The 15,419-nt window shown below is 39.1% G+C and overlaps 1 protein-coding gene across 11 annotated transcripts in view; it reads right to left on the bottom strand.

The window, feature by feature from the left end:
* The window catches only part of LOC140626024 (uncharacterized), a 148,490-nt gene that overhangs the window by 54,639 nt on the left and 78,432 nt on the right, over window positions 1–15,419 (bottom strand). Inside the window, exons 4-6 of one of the 11 annotated variants that reach the window (XM_072813662.1) lie at window positions 9,904–10,003; window positions 9,337–9,387; window positions 9,111–9,260 (exon numbers count right to left, since the gene is read on the bottom strand). The exons of 3 other annotated variants lie outside the window; for them this stretch is intronic. In XM_072813662.1, coding sequence (XP_072669763.1) covers window positions 9,111–9,260; window positions 9,337–9,387; window positions 9,904–10,003 — 301 coding nt within the window. Of the gene's footprint in view, window positions 1–8,773; window positions 9,261–9,336; window positions 9,388–9,903; window positions 10,004–15,419 lie in introns of those variants that run through there. 7 more of the 11 variants (XM_072813664.1, XM_072813665.1, XM_072813660.1 and 4 more) reach the window with 7 other exon arrangements.

Genomic DNA, 15,419 nt, shown 5'->3' with positions numbered 1-15,419 from the left:
TATAAATTAACGTTCATAAATAGCATTAAAAAGTGGATCACCAGAAGCATTTTACAACTATAAGATAATGCTTTGCAGTGTTGTTAAGCTACAGAGGAGGCCTGCTTCCTCCATGTGCTGGGCCTTGGTTGCAAGTGGGAGGCTGGGGGCAGAGAGGAAACCGCTTTTTCAGCAGGAAAGAATAGTAACCAGAAGAAGCAGGAAAAGAGTGCTAGAGCCGGATAATTCCCAAGGCCATTTTTGGGAGCTGAGAGGCAGGGCAGACACCAGGAAAGGACCGCATTATTTCAGAGAAAGTGAGAAGGGGCATTGTTGGCAAAGGAGGAAAGCAGACCTGTTCAAGGATTCCCAAAGCTGAGAGAAAGGCAGCCCTTACCTGCTGGCCTCAGCAAGAAGAGCCAGCAGTCCCAGTAGCTATGAAAGCACATGCTCCTGTGTCACAGAAATGCCCCTCAAGGTGGGTCTGAAGATGGTTCAGCATGCCAACCTCTCAGATGTCGCTCAAAAGCTGTTAGCCTACATACCCTTTCTACCACATTGGACACAACATCCCTTAGTTGTCAATTGATTAAAATGTTAAGTAAGGGTTTCCTTGGCATCTCCATATCTTTTCTCCTGAACACTTTTGTCATCTATGGAACTTTTTTTTTTTGTAAAGATTTTATTTATTTATTAGTGAGAGACAGACAGGCGCAGAGGGACAAGCAGGCTCCATGCAAGGAGCCCGATGTGGGACTCGATCCCACGACCCCAGGACCATGCCCTGGGCTGAAGTCAGGCGCTAAACCGCTGAGCTACCCAGGGATCCTTATGGAAGACTTTAGATGTTATAGAAGTGGTGTTTGGGGCTCCGGGGTTGCTCAGTCAGTTAAGCAGTGACTCTTGGTTCTGGCTCAGGTCATGATCTCAGGGTCTTGGGCTCTGTGCTCAGCAGGGAGTCTGCTTGGAGATTCTCTCTCCCCTTCCCCCTTGCCCCTCTCCCCACTCATGCGCGTGTGTGTGGGCCTCCACTCTTTTTCTCCCCACTCCTTTCTCTCAAATCTTTAGAATACAAGCTGGTATTAGTGCTGACAGACATTTTTTTTTTTAAGTGGTGTTTAAGTTCATACTAGCTCTTCCTTTTGGGGGGGGGGGGAGGAGGTTCTTAAAGTGTATTATTGGCCACAGAGATTTGAGAAACTCTCCCCAGCTGGGCCTCTGAGTGAAGATGTCCTGGTCTCAGGGCATTGGGGTGATGGATCCTCCTCTGAGCCCCAAAGCCCTGAGAGTAGAACAAACTATATTTAGCAGAGAGGACGTTGCCACAGTGGGTGGGCTGCTGTCATTCCCCACCACCACCCCCTGCCTGAGCAAACTGGGGAAAAGTGAAGCCCTACTCTGGTCCCAGTTTAGAAAGCCCACTGGCCAGCAGATGCCAAAGTCTTTGTTAGGGTTTCAAGTGTGATTGTGAATGACAGTGTCCACAAAGGAAAGGTGGAGAAGACATTAATTACATGGATATTAAATAAATCATGGGCATATATGCCAGGAGAAGACTTTATTTATTAAGTTTTTAGCTATTGTGCTTAGAACAAAGCCATGTTTTTCAAATTAACTTTGAATCCATCCTTAGCTTCAATAGCTTTTGCCCTAAAGACCAGGCTTTAGAAATATGTGCCTAATCCTTTCTCACTAAATAGAACTCTATTTTCTAGAGTAAATATCAGATTTATTTTTACTTGGGATAGAGATATCATTAATCTCAGGTCATGCCATCATGCCTTCTACAAGGTACTGGGAAAGCCCTCAGTCCCCACAGTCCGAAGTGTGTACCTACAAATGTCACATTAGGTTAAGAGACCATAGATTTTGTGTACCTGTTTTCCTTAAAGGGAAGAGTTCCTTTGGTCTGATACCTTACATTAAAACAGCACAAATATAGTGAAACCTAGTTAAATCACACAAAACTTTAGTAACTACCCAAGCAAATACTACTGTCAACATAAAAGACCATTAAGAGAAAAAGGAGGTCCTTAACAGTGATGGTTCATATTGGTTATGGACTTAATGACCACTTTAAATGAAAAAAATATATATTTTTCCTTACTATGACTATACCATTCTTTGTCATCGTTCTCCAATATACATATTTGCATCATGTCATTCAAAAGGACCACAGAATGAGAGAATTTTGTATTCTTTTTCCCCAAGTGTGATAGGCTTCCAAATGTTTTTCTCTTTAAAAATGCCTGAAAGGAGTTTATATAAAGTATAGTGAGTCTGTTAAATGAAGAGGGACAAATTTTGCTTCATTCCATATATAGGCCAGTGGTAGAAGCTCGCCTCTCTCAGATGGCTTTGTTGTCATTTGGTGGTGATCAAGATTGTGGTGGGAAGAGGGGTTTTTCGCCAGATATCTTGACTTTCAAATTTGGCTTACATTGAAAATTCAGCATGTTTGTGGTACATGGCGATGTCTTTTCTCTTTCTCACCTATGCCTTTGTTTCATTTGTATAAATATGCAGTTCTCACTATTATTGGTAGGAATGTTAGTGATAAATCACAAAATCTATGGTCTCTTAACCTAATGTGACATTAGAGCTACTAAAATCCCTTTAAGAAGCAAAACCCAAAAACCTAACTTTGCTTTGAAATAGATTCAACTCAGATGGTGATGAAAAATGTCAGCATTTGAAAGACCTGGCTGGAATGAGTAAAGTCTTTGCTTCTTGGATGTTGCCTGTTTCTGGGAAGAAGTGTGAAAGCTGAGCTTGGGGCTGCCAGTAGAGAGGACAGGGTATGGTGACACTGTGGAGCTTCAAAGCAGCTAACCAAACACTAATGTCCTGTTTAACCAAGTTCTCAGGGGCACCTGGGACTTACTGCCTTCTTGTTGTAAGGTCCATCACAGGTTATTAAATATTAAATTAAATTTCAGCTTACACAGTTTATGAAAATCCTTCCTATAAAGCAGCTTTAGCAGTAAGCTGATACTTTTCCCACCTAGCAGAGCCCACTAGGGAAGTGGCATTGTTTCTTGGCCATTGGGACATACTCTCTGTGGGAAGCTGCTTAGCCACTTAGGATTGATTTATGGCCTTAGTGTGATAGGCTTATGTTTTTTCATTTCACAGATATTGAGACTTAATTCACTAAAGTTTATTCTAAGTGAGATGGGGATATTTGCATCTATACTTTTTAAGATATCCTGTATTTTAGCAGCTTCAAGGGTAATGCCTCAGTTTCCCCTGAATGTGGCAAATAAAGTTGTATGTGAATAAGCACAAAAATCTTGGTGACAAAATAAATTACTGGTGCATGAGAAAGAACAGGAGCTTCTGAGTCTGGTAGACCTGGTTTTTAAATCCCAGGTATCCCACGTGTCTTCTCCGGGCCTCAGCTTTCTGATCTATATGATGAGGATGGAGCCCTTCTTTATGCCTCTGGGGCTATCTCCATGATGCTCCTTATAATACATGCTACTTTGGATGAATTCTTAGGACCAGAGATGATTTGGATATTTCTAGCACAGACCAGGCATAAAGTAAGAGTTCGAAATGTTTGCTGATTTGAATTAAACTGTTGGGCCACTGGGAGGCTGTGAGTTCATTTTCTCCCTATTTAAGTGCTGGTGACAGATTTTCCTGCCAAATAGAGTTATGACAAATAGGACTCCATGCTCCCACCAGTAAAACAGAGGAATAATGGCTCCAGAGAGGGTCCTCGGGTCCCCCAAAAGTCATTCCAAATTTCTAGTGGCAGCATGAAACAGTAGGTTGGTTTGTTTACATAAACCTTTGCCAAGTGTGAATTTAACACCCAGAAACAAATAAACAAAATAATGGCTACATGTATCTGGACCAAAGCTCCACTCCTCTAAGGGTTTTGGCACCACAATCAGAAGCAGGGAAGTTCACAGGGTCTGTGTCCTGACCAGGGTATCAAAACCCAAGATTTAAGTTTTGGTTTTAGCTCTTGGATCAACAACTATGGGACCAAGGGAAGGCTATGTAATCATGGCAAAGGTAAGTGACCAGAGAGGCATCTCTGTGTCAGTGGATTAAAGATTATCACCCTCACTTTCAAAATGAAAAAATGCCAGGTCGTTATGCAGTTATTTACCATGCTCAGAATCTCTTCTTAAAAAGGAATATAGGTCTTGGGTGCCTTAAAGATAAGGCAACTATCTTAAAAAATTAATTCTCAAGTAATACATTCACAGTTTTTAAAGCTATAGATATAGATAATAGACACTTCACCAAGGATATAAGAAATAAGAATGGCAAAGGACCTAAAAATGGCAAATAAGCACCTCATAGTCCACAAGGAAAATTCAAATTAAAACCAAAATGACCTATTAAAAATGCTAAAATTTGAAGTAACTGACCATACTAAGCACTGTTGAGGATGTGAAGCAACTGGAATGTTCATACATCATTGGAGGGAATGGAAAAAAGGACAGCTATTTTGGAAGAGAGTTTGCCAGTCTCTTTAAATGTTTATATACACTTGCCACACCACCTAGCAACTCAACTTCTGGGTTTTTACCCTACAGAAATGAAAACCCATTCCTACAAGAACACCTATGTACATGTTTATAGCAGCTTCATTCACAATTGCCAAAAATGGAAATAAGCCAAACAAACATCTTTCAACAGGTGAATGGATAAACTATGGAACATCTCATGAAATAACTACTCAGTAACAAATAGGACATACTGTTTATACACACAACAGCTTGAATCTCAAAGGCCTCCTACTAATAAAATAGTTGTCTATATTTCTGCTGTCTCAGAAGATTATGTGTAATATTCCATTTATAAGATATTCTCAAAGACAAAACTATAGTGATGGATAACTGATCAGTAGTTGCCAGTTGTTGGGGGCACTGAGTGAAACTACAGAGGAAATTCTGAGAGAGGATAAAACTATTCTGTATCCTTACTATGGTGGTAGTTTCATGATGATCCCATGTATTAAAATTCATGGACCGGGACACCTGGGTGGCTCAGCAGTTGCACGTCTGCCATCTGCTCAGGTTATTATACTGGGGTCCTGGGATCGAGTCCTACATCCAGCTCCCTGCATGGAGCCTGCTTCTCCCTCCACCTATGTCTCTGCCTCACTGTGTGTGTGTGTGTGTGTGTGTGTGTGTGTCTCATGAATAAGTAAAAAAAATTTTTTTTAAATAAATAAATAAAATCCATGGACCTATATACCCCAAGAGTCAACTTTACAGTCTGTTAACTTTTATTTATTATTTTAAATATTTATTTATTTATTCATGAGAGACACAGACTGAGAGACAGAGGCAGCGACATAGGCAGAGGGAGAAGCAGGCTCCTCACAGGGAGCCCAATGCGGGACTCGATTCTGGATCCTGGGATCATGACCTGAGCTGAAGGCAGGTGCCCAACCCCTGAGCCACCCAGGTGTCCCCGGTCTGTTAACTTTTAAGTAAAACTTTGAAGTACAAAAAAAAAAAAAAAAAAGAATGAAAAACATTCTCACCTTTTTTTTTCTTTAATTGAAGTATAGTTGAGTGTTTCTCTTCTTTAACCTCTGCCTAAGTCCACATTATCACCCAGAGAAACCTACCAGTTTTTCTCTCAAAATCTTTATACCTGTGCAATCAGAAAATTTCTTTCCTCCTTCTTTTAACACAAAAGGTAGTTTACAATACATTCTGTTCTGAACTTTGCATTTTCACTTAATGTATCTCAAAGACCTTTTCATATCAGTACATAAAAGAACATTCTCCTTTTTTTTGTAACTGTATAATAGTTTGTTGTATGGATGTACCATAATTTATTTAATCCCTTAATGGTAGACATCTGGCTTGTTTCTAATCTTTTGCTACTAAAAGCATTAATATAATGAATAACTTTGTATATATATAATTTCACATATGTGCACATTTATCTATAGAATAACTCCCCAAAATGCAATTGTTGAATCAAAAAGGTAAATGCATTCATAAATTGTAATAGATAGGGCTAAATTGCCCTCCATAGAGGTTGTATGAATTTACACTCCCACCAGTGACATTTATAATCCGAGAAGCCATTTTTGAGAACTAAGAACAAAGAGGAAATGAAAAACCATGGAATAAATTACATTTGGAAAAGTATTTGTTACAGAAATTAAATGCTAAGTAACCTTTCCTTCAATAAATTGTAACAAGTATCCACTGTATTCTTTTTTTAAAATTTTTTTATTTATTCATGAGAGACAGAGGCAGAGACACAGGCAGAGGGAGAATCAGGCTCCTTGTGGGAAGCCTGATGTAGGACTCGATCCCAGGACCCCAGGATTATGACCTGAGCCAAAGGCAGACACTCAACCACTAAGCCACCCAGGTGTCCCTAGTGTCCACCTTATTCTTTAGCAGAGGGCTTACTTCAGATGAGATGCAGTAAGAAAGGTAAGAAACCATCCTATCCCTCAATTTATAGTGTAGGAAAGCAACAAGATACTACAGAAAGCTATTGGTAGTTCAGAACATATTCAGTCACTCACCGCCTCCAGAAAACTCTCTCTGACCAGGTCTCTTTGTTGTGCTCTTCTAGCAAAGTCTTTTAACTCATCATACTTTAAATTATCTAGAAGCTTCTGAAGTCAGGGACCAATTCTTTTGCATCACCACATCTTTTGGGGAACATTTCTGGTTATAAATATGTGTAAGTAATACAGCACTGTAACACCTGGCACAGTGCCTGGCATGTACTAGGAACTCAATGTTTATCCAATTTCAACATTGGATGGAACGAGGAGGAAGGAATTTGAAAGCCTAGAATTCTGTCACAGTGATAACTAAAGTTTGGATTTTGCAACCTCCAAATAATGCATGAAAATTTCATAGTATCCATCAGTTGCCAAAGTTCCTGCTCACCCATTGTTGCAGCATCTTCTCCTCTTCCCCTTCCCAAAAAAATGCATAAATTTCAAGCACCCCCAGAACCGCTGGACAAACAAAATGTCACATGACATGGAAATCTGTTAATGATAACAATGGTCCTTGTTTTTTGAAATACTAGGAAGAGTCTTTTTGTTCTACTTGCCATTCCTATGAAATCATAGACTGCTATTACTTTTTTACAAGGTACCCAGATTAAGAACTCATAAAACCCAGTATCCTAGACCCTGGGAGCTTCTGATTACTCTTTATTCTCCATACTGCTTCCACCTTAAAGAGATTCCTCTAGAGCTACTTAAAACAGTGCAAAATCTTACCTTTTAACTTAATGACAATCTTACAAATGCTTTGGCAGTTTCAGAACCTGGTTTCTGGTGGTGGTGATGGTGGTGGTGGTGGTATGAGCTTTGGCAGTATCCATATTGGCAGCTAAAAGCCCCTGATTCATAATCCTGTGCTTTATTTGCCAAGTGTAGACACAACCCAAATGCTAAAAGAGCCCAAAGGAAGGGGGCTGGTCCCTTCAGCATTGTGTGCTTTGCAGAGAGGAAATGAGTGCCCATGAGGCCAGCTTCTTCCCCTCACCCTATCTCCTGAATGCAGTTTTTCCAATAATTTAATAACATTCACAGGGATATTAGATTAATTGGATTTTAATTCCAAATGACTGTGAAAGCAGAAAAATGAGTCACCAGCTCATACTAATGAGAAGATCTATTAAGGGCTCTTCTCTGATAGACACATACAGCAGGGTTATAAATATTTCATATCCAATTAATTGAATTTTGCCCCCTATATATGACACTGCCCCGAAACATCAATCAAATCGGCCCAGAGAAAGAACGGAGGGATAGAAGAAAAACCAAGAACTTCTTTGGAATAGCAAATACATGATGATCAGCCTTCCCCACCCCCAGCCCCTGAAATGCCCCCCCATCTAGAGAACCCCTGCCATTCACACAGAGCCTGCAGAGAGAAGCTGGAAGCGTTCACACCAACTGCAGCTGGTTCCATACGGCGGGGAAATTAATGTTAATTAATCAGACAGCAGTTTTATACAGAGCTATGTGCAGAAGGTTATTCAAGTCCTGCTGCAAATAGATTTATAGGTGTAATTGCCATGTTGAATGACCCTCTGTAAATAGGCTCATTAAACTGGCCATCAGTCAAAAAGTCTAATTGAAGCCATGCAGTAGCCTGCAATCGAGAACATGCGGCTCTCGATAAACAGAGCTTGCCCATGGCAGCCTGCACTCTGGATGGTTTAGATAGGACTGCTGGCCATTCTTCAGATGGCCCCAGCTTCTCCTGCCTCCTCCAGTTCATTATCTCATAGGAAGGCAGAAGCATGCCTCCTGCATAGCCTTACCCTCTTGCCTCCCTGTCAGCAACCAAGAGAGCCCATAGAAGTCTAGTATGACAAGGACAGAGTGGAAACCCCGTGTGTGGCAGGCAAACAGCATTTTCTGAAAGGCATGAATGATCACCACCTCATGCTCCATTATCTTGCCAGTGTGGTAGTGGTTGGGCAGGGACAAGTGGTGGGATGTGTACAGGCCCCATTTCTGTGCATCCCCACAGCCATTTACAAATTCCTTGTCAAATTCCTATTCATTCTACTCCCAAACTCTCATGTATGAAGAATAAATGCAAATTACTTTTCTCGGTAATATAACAAAACAAGCTATTGGGAATCAGAAAGCTTTTGGGGGGGGTGAACTGTGTGTATTAAAATCCTCTTCATTGATGTTCATCACAGCATTTCGTATAAAAGCGAAAAATTGGAAACAACCTAAATGTCCATCAATAGGAAACTGGGTATTCAAATTGTGGTATTTATAGACCATGAAATAATAAACAAATATTAAAAATGACTTCTAGGGAGAACTATATTTATTAGTCCAGAAAGCTGTCCGTGATATATGTTTGTATGGAAAAATCCAAGACAACAGAACATTAATAGTGTGACCACACATAATAAATCTTTATCTGTGACTGAAGATGCTGAGAAAATGTAAATTTTATTTTCTTAGCATTTATCTATTCCCTCCATCTAGTCAGTGGGATGAAAAGAAAAAAATTAAATCTCCAATATTGATTAAATATAATCCAATCTGATCATGTAAATAGCCCCTTCAGCTAATATTCTATCTCTTTTAGGAGAACTTCTGTTTCTTGATGGCTCCCTGTGATATAGCTAATTTTATGTGCTACCTTGATGGGGCCACAGGGCACCCAGAGATTTGGTGAAACATTATTCTTGGTGTGTCTGTGAGGGTGTTTCTGGATGAGATTACGATCTCGTCGGTAGACTGGGGAGAGCAGATTTCTGGGGAGGCCTCGTCCAATCCAATAAATACCTGACTGGAACAAAAAGACTGGATAAGAGAAAATTTGCACTCTCTCTGCCTCTTTGAGCAGGACATCAGTCTTCTCTTACCTTCAGAATCAGAACTACACCATTGGCTCTCCTGGGTCTCCAGCTAGCTAACTGTAGATAGCAGGAAGAGAGACTAAGAGAGACACAGATACACAGAGAGAGCTATCTCCTACTAGTTCTGTTTATCTAGAGGACCCTAACTAATAGGTCCCCTTTGCCCACTTCCCTTCCTCAGGCATATGAGCTGAGGGCTCTGTATTATAGTACAGAGAAGAGTCAGGTCTTTAAAGGTCTTTTGAGTCTGGTCTCTGGTGCATTGTCTCCTTGCCCCCCACCCACATCCTTAGCTAGCTCTGGTGGATGCTGATCTATTTCTCCATTTACTCAGAGGTTGGATCTCCTTCCTGGATGACTTGGGCTTTCATAGTCCTCAGACACCTGCAAAGGCCTCCAACCACTCTCCAGGCCCAGGGACCCATCCTAACCTCTGCAGCTGAGTACTTCAATTCTCCTTGCAAAAACTCCCAAAGCAGGTTCTCTGGACCTCCATCCAGGATCCACCTCACATGGGAGTTCAGAGGGATCAGGAAACAAACCTCAGGCCTCCCTTGGCTTGACTGCACTCACCTCCCAAATGGCACAGCTGTCTCTAGGCTGAGTAGGCCTTACTGAGAGGGAGCCTCTTCGCACAGTCCTACATAAGGAGTCAGGACAAGGGCTACCTTCCCTTATGAAAAAAAATGAACATTTCAGGGACTAGTTTCAGGGACATCAGGACAAGATGGTCAGAGTGTTACATATCTCATTAATTACCCTCGAAGAAGAGCTTCATTAGCTGTGCATGTGTCTCTCCCCTACCTATATGCCACTCTTTAATGCATTTGCTCCTGTCATTTATTTAGGACAGTGAAGCATAAAAAACTAAACCACATGTTCATAAGCACACAAAGGTGGGAGAAATGATGTCTGAATCCCAGTTTACAACTCTAGACTGCCCCATTGTTTACCACAACTAGAGGTGAAGGATGCTTTTAACCAGTTATACAAGAATAACTTGTTTATTATTTTTAAAAATGTTTTATGACATCTGCCCATTGTAAATAATTCCAAACAAAACAAAACAAAAGTATATTTTCTTTTGGTTACAGGTAATGTATCAATTTCAAACTCATTGAAATAAAAAAAAGACGGAAGGGATGGAAAACTAGAAGAGAAATTAAAATTCCTGGGGTTAAGCTCCTATAGTCCAAGAGCAGGAAGGAAAGATGGTCTCCCAAAAGAACTGGGTCAACCAAAATCTCAGCAAAGAATAAAAGAAGTAGTATAGATGTCCAATTTTTCAGGAAGGGATTTGGTTGCCTATATTCATTGATTCAGTCAACGTTGATTGAGGGCATCTCTGTGCCAGACATTGGGAACACAAAGACAATGGTGTTGTGTTTTCATGGTCCTTGCTCTTAGAAATTTCACCGTCTGAGATCTAGGTCCCTCTGGAGCTGTGCCCTTCTTTCTTTGGGACTTCATGTAGGTTGATGACTGAGCAGGCTGCAAACACCACCTAGACCACACCCATTCCAGAAATTGGGCCTCCTTGCTCTCCCTACTAACCCACTCCTCTGAGATGTAGGGCCTTCCGGTTATAAACTAAGTCACAGAGATGAAAAGTACCCCATAGGAGTATAGTCAATAACATTCTAATAACTTTCTATAGTGACTTCACTTATGGTGAATACTGTATATATAGAATTGTCAGATCAATGGGTTGTACATCTGAAATATTATGTTAACTATGCTTTAATAAAATAATGGCAAAAAAGTGTACTTAGAGAGTGATGTGAGAAAGCGATCCGGTTTCATACTTTTCAGGTAGTTGTTCAGGTTTTCTACCACCATATTATGAAAAGGCTGTCTTTTCCCTTCATATATTCTCCCCTCCTTTGTCATAGATTACTATATAGTTGTGGATTTTTAGCATCTTGAATATATCATGCCACTCTCTTGGGCTTGCAAATTTTCTGCGGAATAATCACCTGATAACCTTATGGGCTTTCCCTACCATGGAAGCCAAGATATGTAATGTTTTTCTATTCTGTGGCTACTTTTCAAATTTTCTTTTTATCAATTTTTTGCCTTTTTAATTTTTTATGTATATTGATATGGACCTCCTTGGATTCATCTTGTTTGGGCTACTTTGTAATTCCTGGGCTTCAACATTTCTTTCCCCAGATTTGGGAAGTTTTCAGCTGTTATCTCTTCAAATAGGATTTCTGTATTCCACCTCTTTGTCCTCTGGGATCTCTATAAGGCAAATGTTATTACATTTGATGATGTCACTGAGTTCCCTTATCTTATTCTCATTTTTTATTTTTCCTTTTGCTACTGAGCTTTGTTGCTTTTCATTACTTTGAATTCTTTATCAGGCATATAGTTTATCTCCATTTCATTTAGCTCTGTTATTGTGATTTAGTCTTGTTCTTTCATCTAGGACATATTCTTTTATCTCATTTTATCTAACTCCCTGTGCTTGTTTCTGTATATTAGGTAGGTCATCTACATCTCCTGGTCTTGAAAGTAGTGGCATTGTGTAAAAGAGATTCTATGGTGCCCCCATAGCACAATCCCTCTATAGTCACCAGAACCAGGCATTTCAGGGCTGTCCCCTGTGTGGGCTCCACGTGCCCTGCTTTAAGTCAGACAGGTTGGTTGGGATGAGTTATCATCCAACACTGAAGCAGGGCAAGCAGTGCTAGCAAGGCACATGAAGGGTGTTACTGATGGCTCCTACAAGTGCCCAGCTATCTGGGTAAAAAGGAAAAATGATATCTACCAACACTTTTGTTTTAGGAGAAATCTCCTGAAGATCACTGCCCCTTTAGCACATGTTCTTAAATTAGTCAATAAATCTCTACAGACACTCCAGGTACTTTAACTACTGCTTCTGTGCTGTGCCTCTGGCCAACTTATTGATTATGCTGGCTCTTCAAGGATAGAAATTCAGTTTTCTATTACCCTCCAGCACTTCCAGAGTTAAGCCTGCTGATTTTTAAAGTTCCCAAAGATAATCCCCACTGGTTTTCAAAAACCAGTTATGAGGATGTGTCTTTCCAGATCTTCTAGCTTCTTAGTTAAATTTATTCTTAAGTATTTTATTGTTGATGCTTTGTAAAGAGGATCTTTTAAAAAAATTTTTTAGATAACTCATTTTTACTATATAAAACCACTACCGATTTGTAGGCAATTTTATATTTTAATTTTTTTTTAATTTTGTTCTACAACTTTACTGAATTTGTCAATTAGATCTAACAGCTTTTTTGGTGGAGATGTGAAGATTTTCTATATATAAAATTATATTACCTGTAAATAGAGATAATTTTACTTCTTCCTTTCCAATTATAATGCCTTTTCTTTATTTTTCTTGCTTGATTGTTGTGTCTGGGACTTCCAGTACTATGTTGAATAAGAGTGGTGAGAGTGAGTTCATTTTTCTTGGTCTTGTTTTTATAGAAAGAGCTTTCCACCTTTAACCTTTAAGTATGTTAGCTTTGGGTTTGTCCTATATGGCATCTATTGTGTTAAGAAGTGTTCTTTCTATACCTAATCTGTTAAAACTTATTGCCATAAGTAGATGTTAAATTTTGACAATATTTTTGGCATCTGTTGCCATGGTTTTTTCTTCTTTCATCCTGTTAATGTGATGTATCATGTTGATTAATTTGTGTCCTTGCATTCTGTGGATAAATCCCACTTGATTTTGGTAAATGATCCTTTTAACATGCTGCTGAATTCAGTTAACTAACACTTTGTTGAGAATATTTGCATTGATATTCATTAGGAATATTGACCTATAGTATTTTTTTCTGGCTTTGGTTAGGGTAGTGCTGGTCATGGAAAATGAGTCCTGAAGCTTTTTCTAATTTTTGTTATTTTTTGTGAAGACTTTGAGAAGGATTAGCGGTGAATTCACCAGTGAAGCCATGTGGTTCTGGACTTTTCTTCCTTGGGAGATTTTATATGATAAATTCAATCTCCTTACTATTAATGATTTGCTGAGATTTTCTGCTTATTTCTGATTTAGTTTTGGAGGTTGTATATTTTGAAGAATATTTGTACTTCTTTTAAGTTGTCCAGTGTGTTGACATAGAGTTGTTCATGTTATCTTTTTAAATCTGTGGTATCAGTTGTCATGTCTTTTGTTTGTTTGTTTGTTTGTTTCATTTATAATTGTTGATTTGGGACCTGTTTTTAGTTTAGCTAAAATTTTGTCAGTTATGTCTTCAAAGAATTAACTGTTACTTTGGTTAATCTTTTCTATTATTTCCCTCTATTTCTACTCTCCTGTTTATTATTCCTCTCCTTCTGCTAACTTTGGATTCAATTTATCTTTTTTCCTGATTCCTTGAGGTATAGAGTTACTTTATTTGAGATCTTTCTTGTTTCTTAATGTAGGTATCTATTGCTGTGAAATTCCATCTTAAGACTGCTTTTGCTGCAACCCAGTAGATTTGGTTTGTTTTGTTTCCATTTTGGTTTGTCTCAAGACCCTCTAACACCTCTTCAACTTCATCTTTGATCTATTGGTTGTTCAGGAGGGTGTTAATTTCCATGTCTGTATGAAATTTTTACAATTTTCTTCCTGTTATTGATTTCAAGTTTCATACTATTCTGTTCAGAGAAGAATTTGGTATCATTTAATCTTTTTAAATTGCTAAGCCTTGTTTTGTGGCATAACATATGGTCTATTCTAGGACATATTCCATGTGCTGGTGTCAGTGAGTTTCTGCATAGGCCTCTTAGGTTCATTTGATTTATAGTATTATTCACATCTGCTGTTATTTCATTGATTCCCTGTCTGGGTAATCTATTAATTGTTGGGGACTTTAATATCCCATTCTCAATTATTATGGTATTGCTATTTATTTCTCCTATTAACTCTTAGTTTTTACCTTATATATTTAACTGGATGCATAAATATTTACAGTTGTTCTATATTCTTGATAAGTTGACCCATATGCTATCATGACCTTTACAATTTTACAACTTTATTGCTTTTAAAGTCTATTCTGCTTGCTATAATTGTAACTACCCATACTTTTTTGGTTACCATTTCCGTGAAATCTCTTTTTCTATTCCTTTACTCTCAGTATATATATCTCTTTAAAGCTGAAGTAGGTAACATATTGCTTTTTTTAATCCATTCAGCCATGTCCTTTGAAGAATTTAATCCATTTGTCTTTAAAGTAATTACAGATAGGTAAAAAGTTACTATTGCATTTTTAATTGTTTTCTGGCCATTTTGTAGATTACTTGTTCTTTGTTTCACATCCAACTGTCTCTGTGTTTTGATGTCTTCTGGTATTGATAGGCTTTACTTCTTTATTAGGTTTTGTGTAATCACTACATGTTTTTTCTTTTGTGGTTATTGGAATGATTCTAAGACCCAATTATAAACATCTACCAAGAAGTTCTCTGTGACATCAGCCGAGAATCCTACAATTTAAATCAATTCTGACACTACCTACCTAGAGATAGTGTCAAGTCCCACAAGTTAAAGTCTCAGTCCCATGAAAGTTCTCCAGGGCCTCTTGAGATGTTAGTTGCTACTGCAGGCCCCAGGTTTCCTAGAACTACTGTCCAAGTTGGCTATCAATTAGGGGCTCCCATGATCCCTCCCCTAGTTTGATTAATCAGCCAGAGCAGCTCACAGAAACTCAAGGAAATACATTTATCAGTTTATTAAATGATAAATCAAGGGACTCCTGGGTGGCTCAGTGGTTGAGCATCTTCCTTTAGCTCAGGGTGTGATTCTGGGGTCCCACGATTGAGCTCTGCATCAGGCTCCCCACAGGGAGCCTGCTTCTCCCTCTGTCTATGTCTTTGCCTCTCTCTGTGTGTCTTTCATGAATAAATAAAATCTCCTTTTTGTTAAAAAAAAGGATAAATCAAAGGATACACGTGAGGCTGTATCATCATATCCTCATAATCAGCCAGTTGAGGATATATGTAGGACAAAATCTGTGGGAGTCACTAGCACAGGGGCTTCTGTCCTTGTGCAGTTAGGGTGAATCACCTGCTTGGAGTGGATGTGTTCACCAAACTAAAGCTCTTTGCTTTCCATTCTATCCAATTTTTTTATGGAAACTGTA

The sequence above is a fragment of the Canis lupus genome, chromosome 37 (genome assembly GCF_048164855.1).
Source record: "Canis lupus baileyi chromosome 37, mCanLup2.hap1, whole genome shotgun sequence".
Classification (NCBI taxonomy): Eukaryota; Metazoa; Chordata; class Mammalia; order Carnivora; family Canidae; genus Canis; species Canis lupus.
Note: the sequence above shows the minus strand (reverse complement) of the source record. Positions and strands in the feature narration are given on the sequence as shown.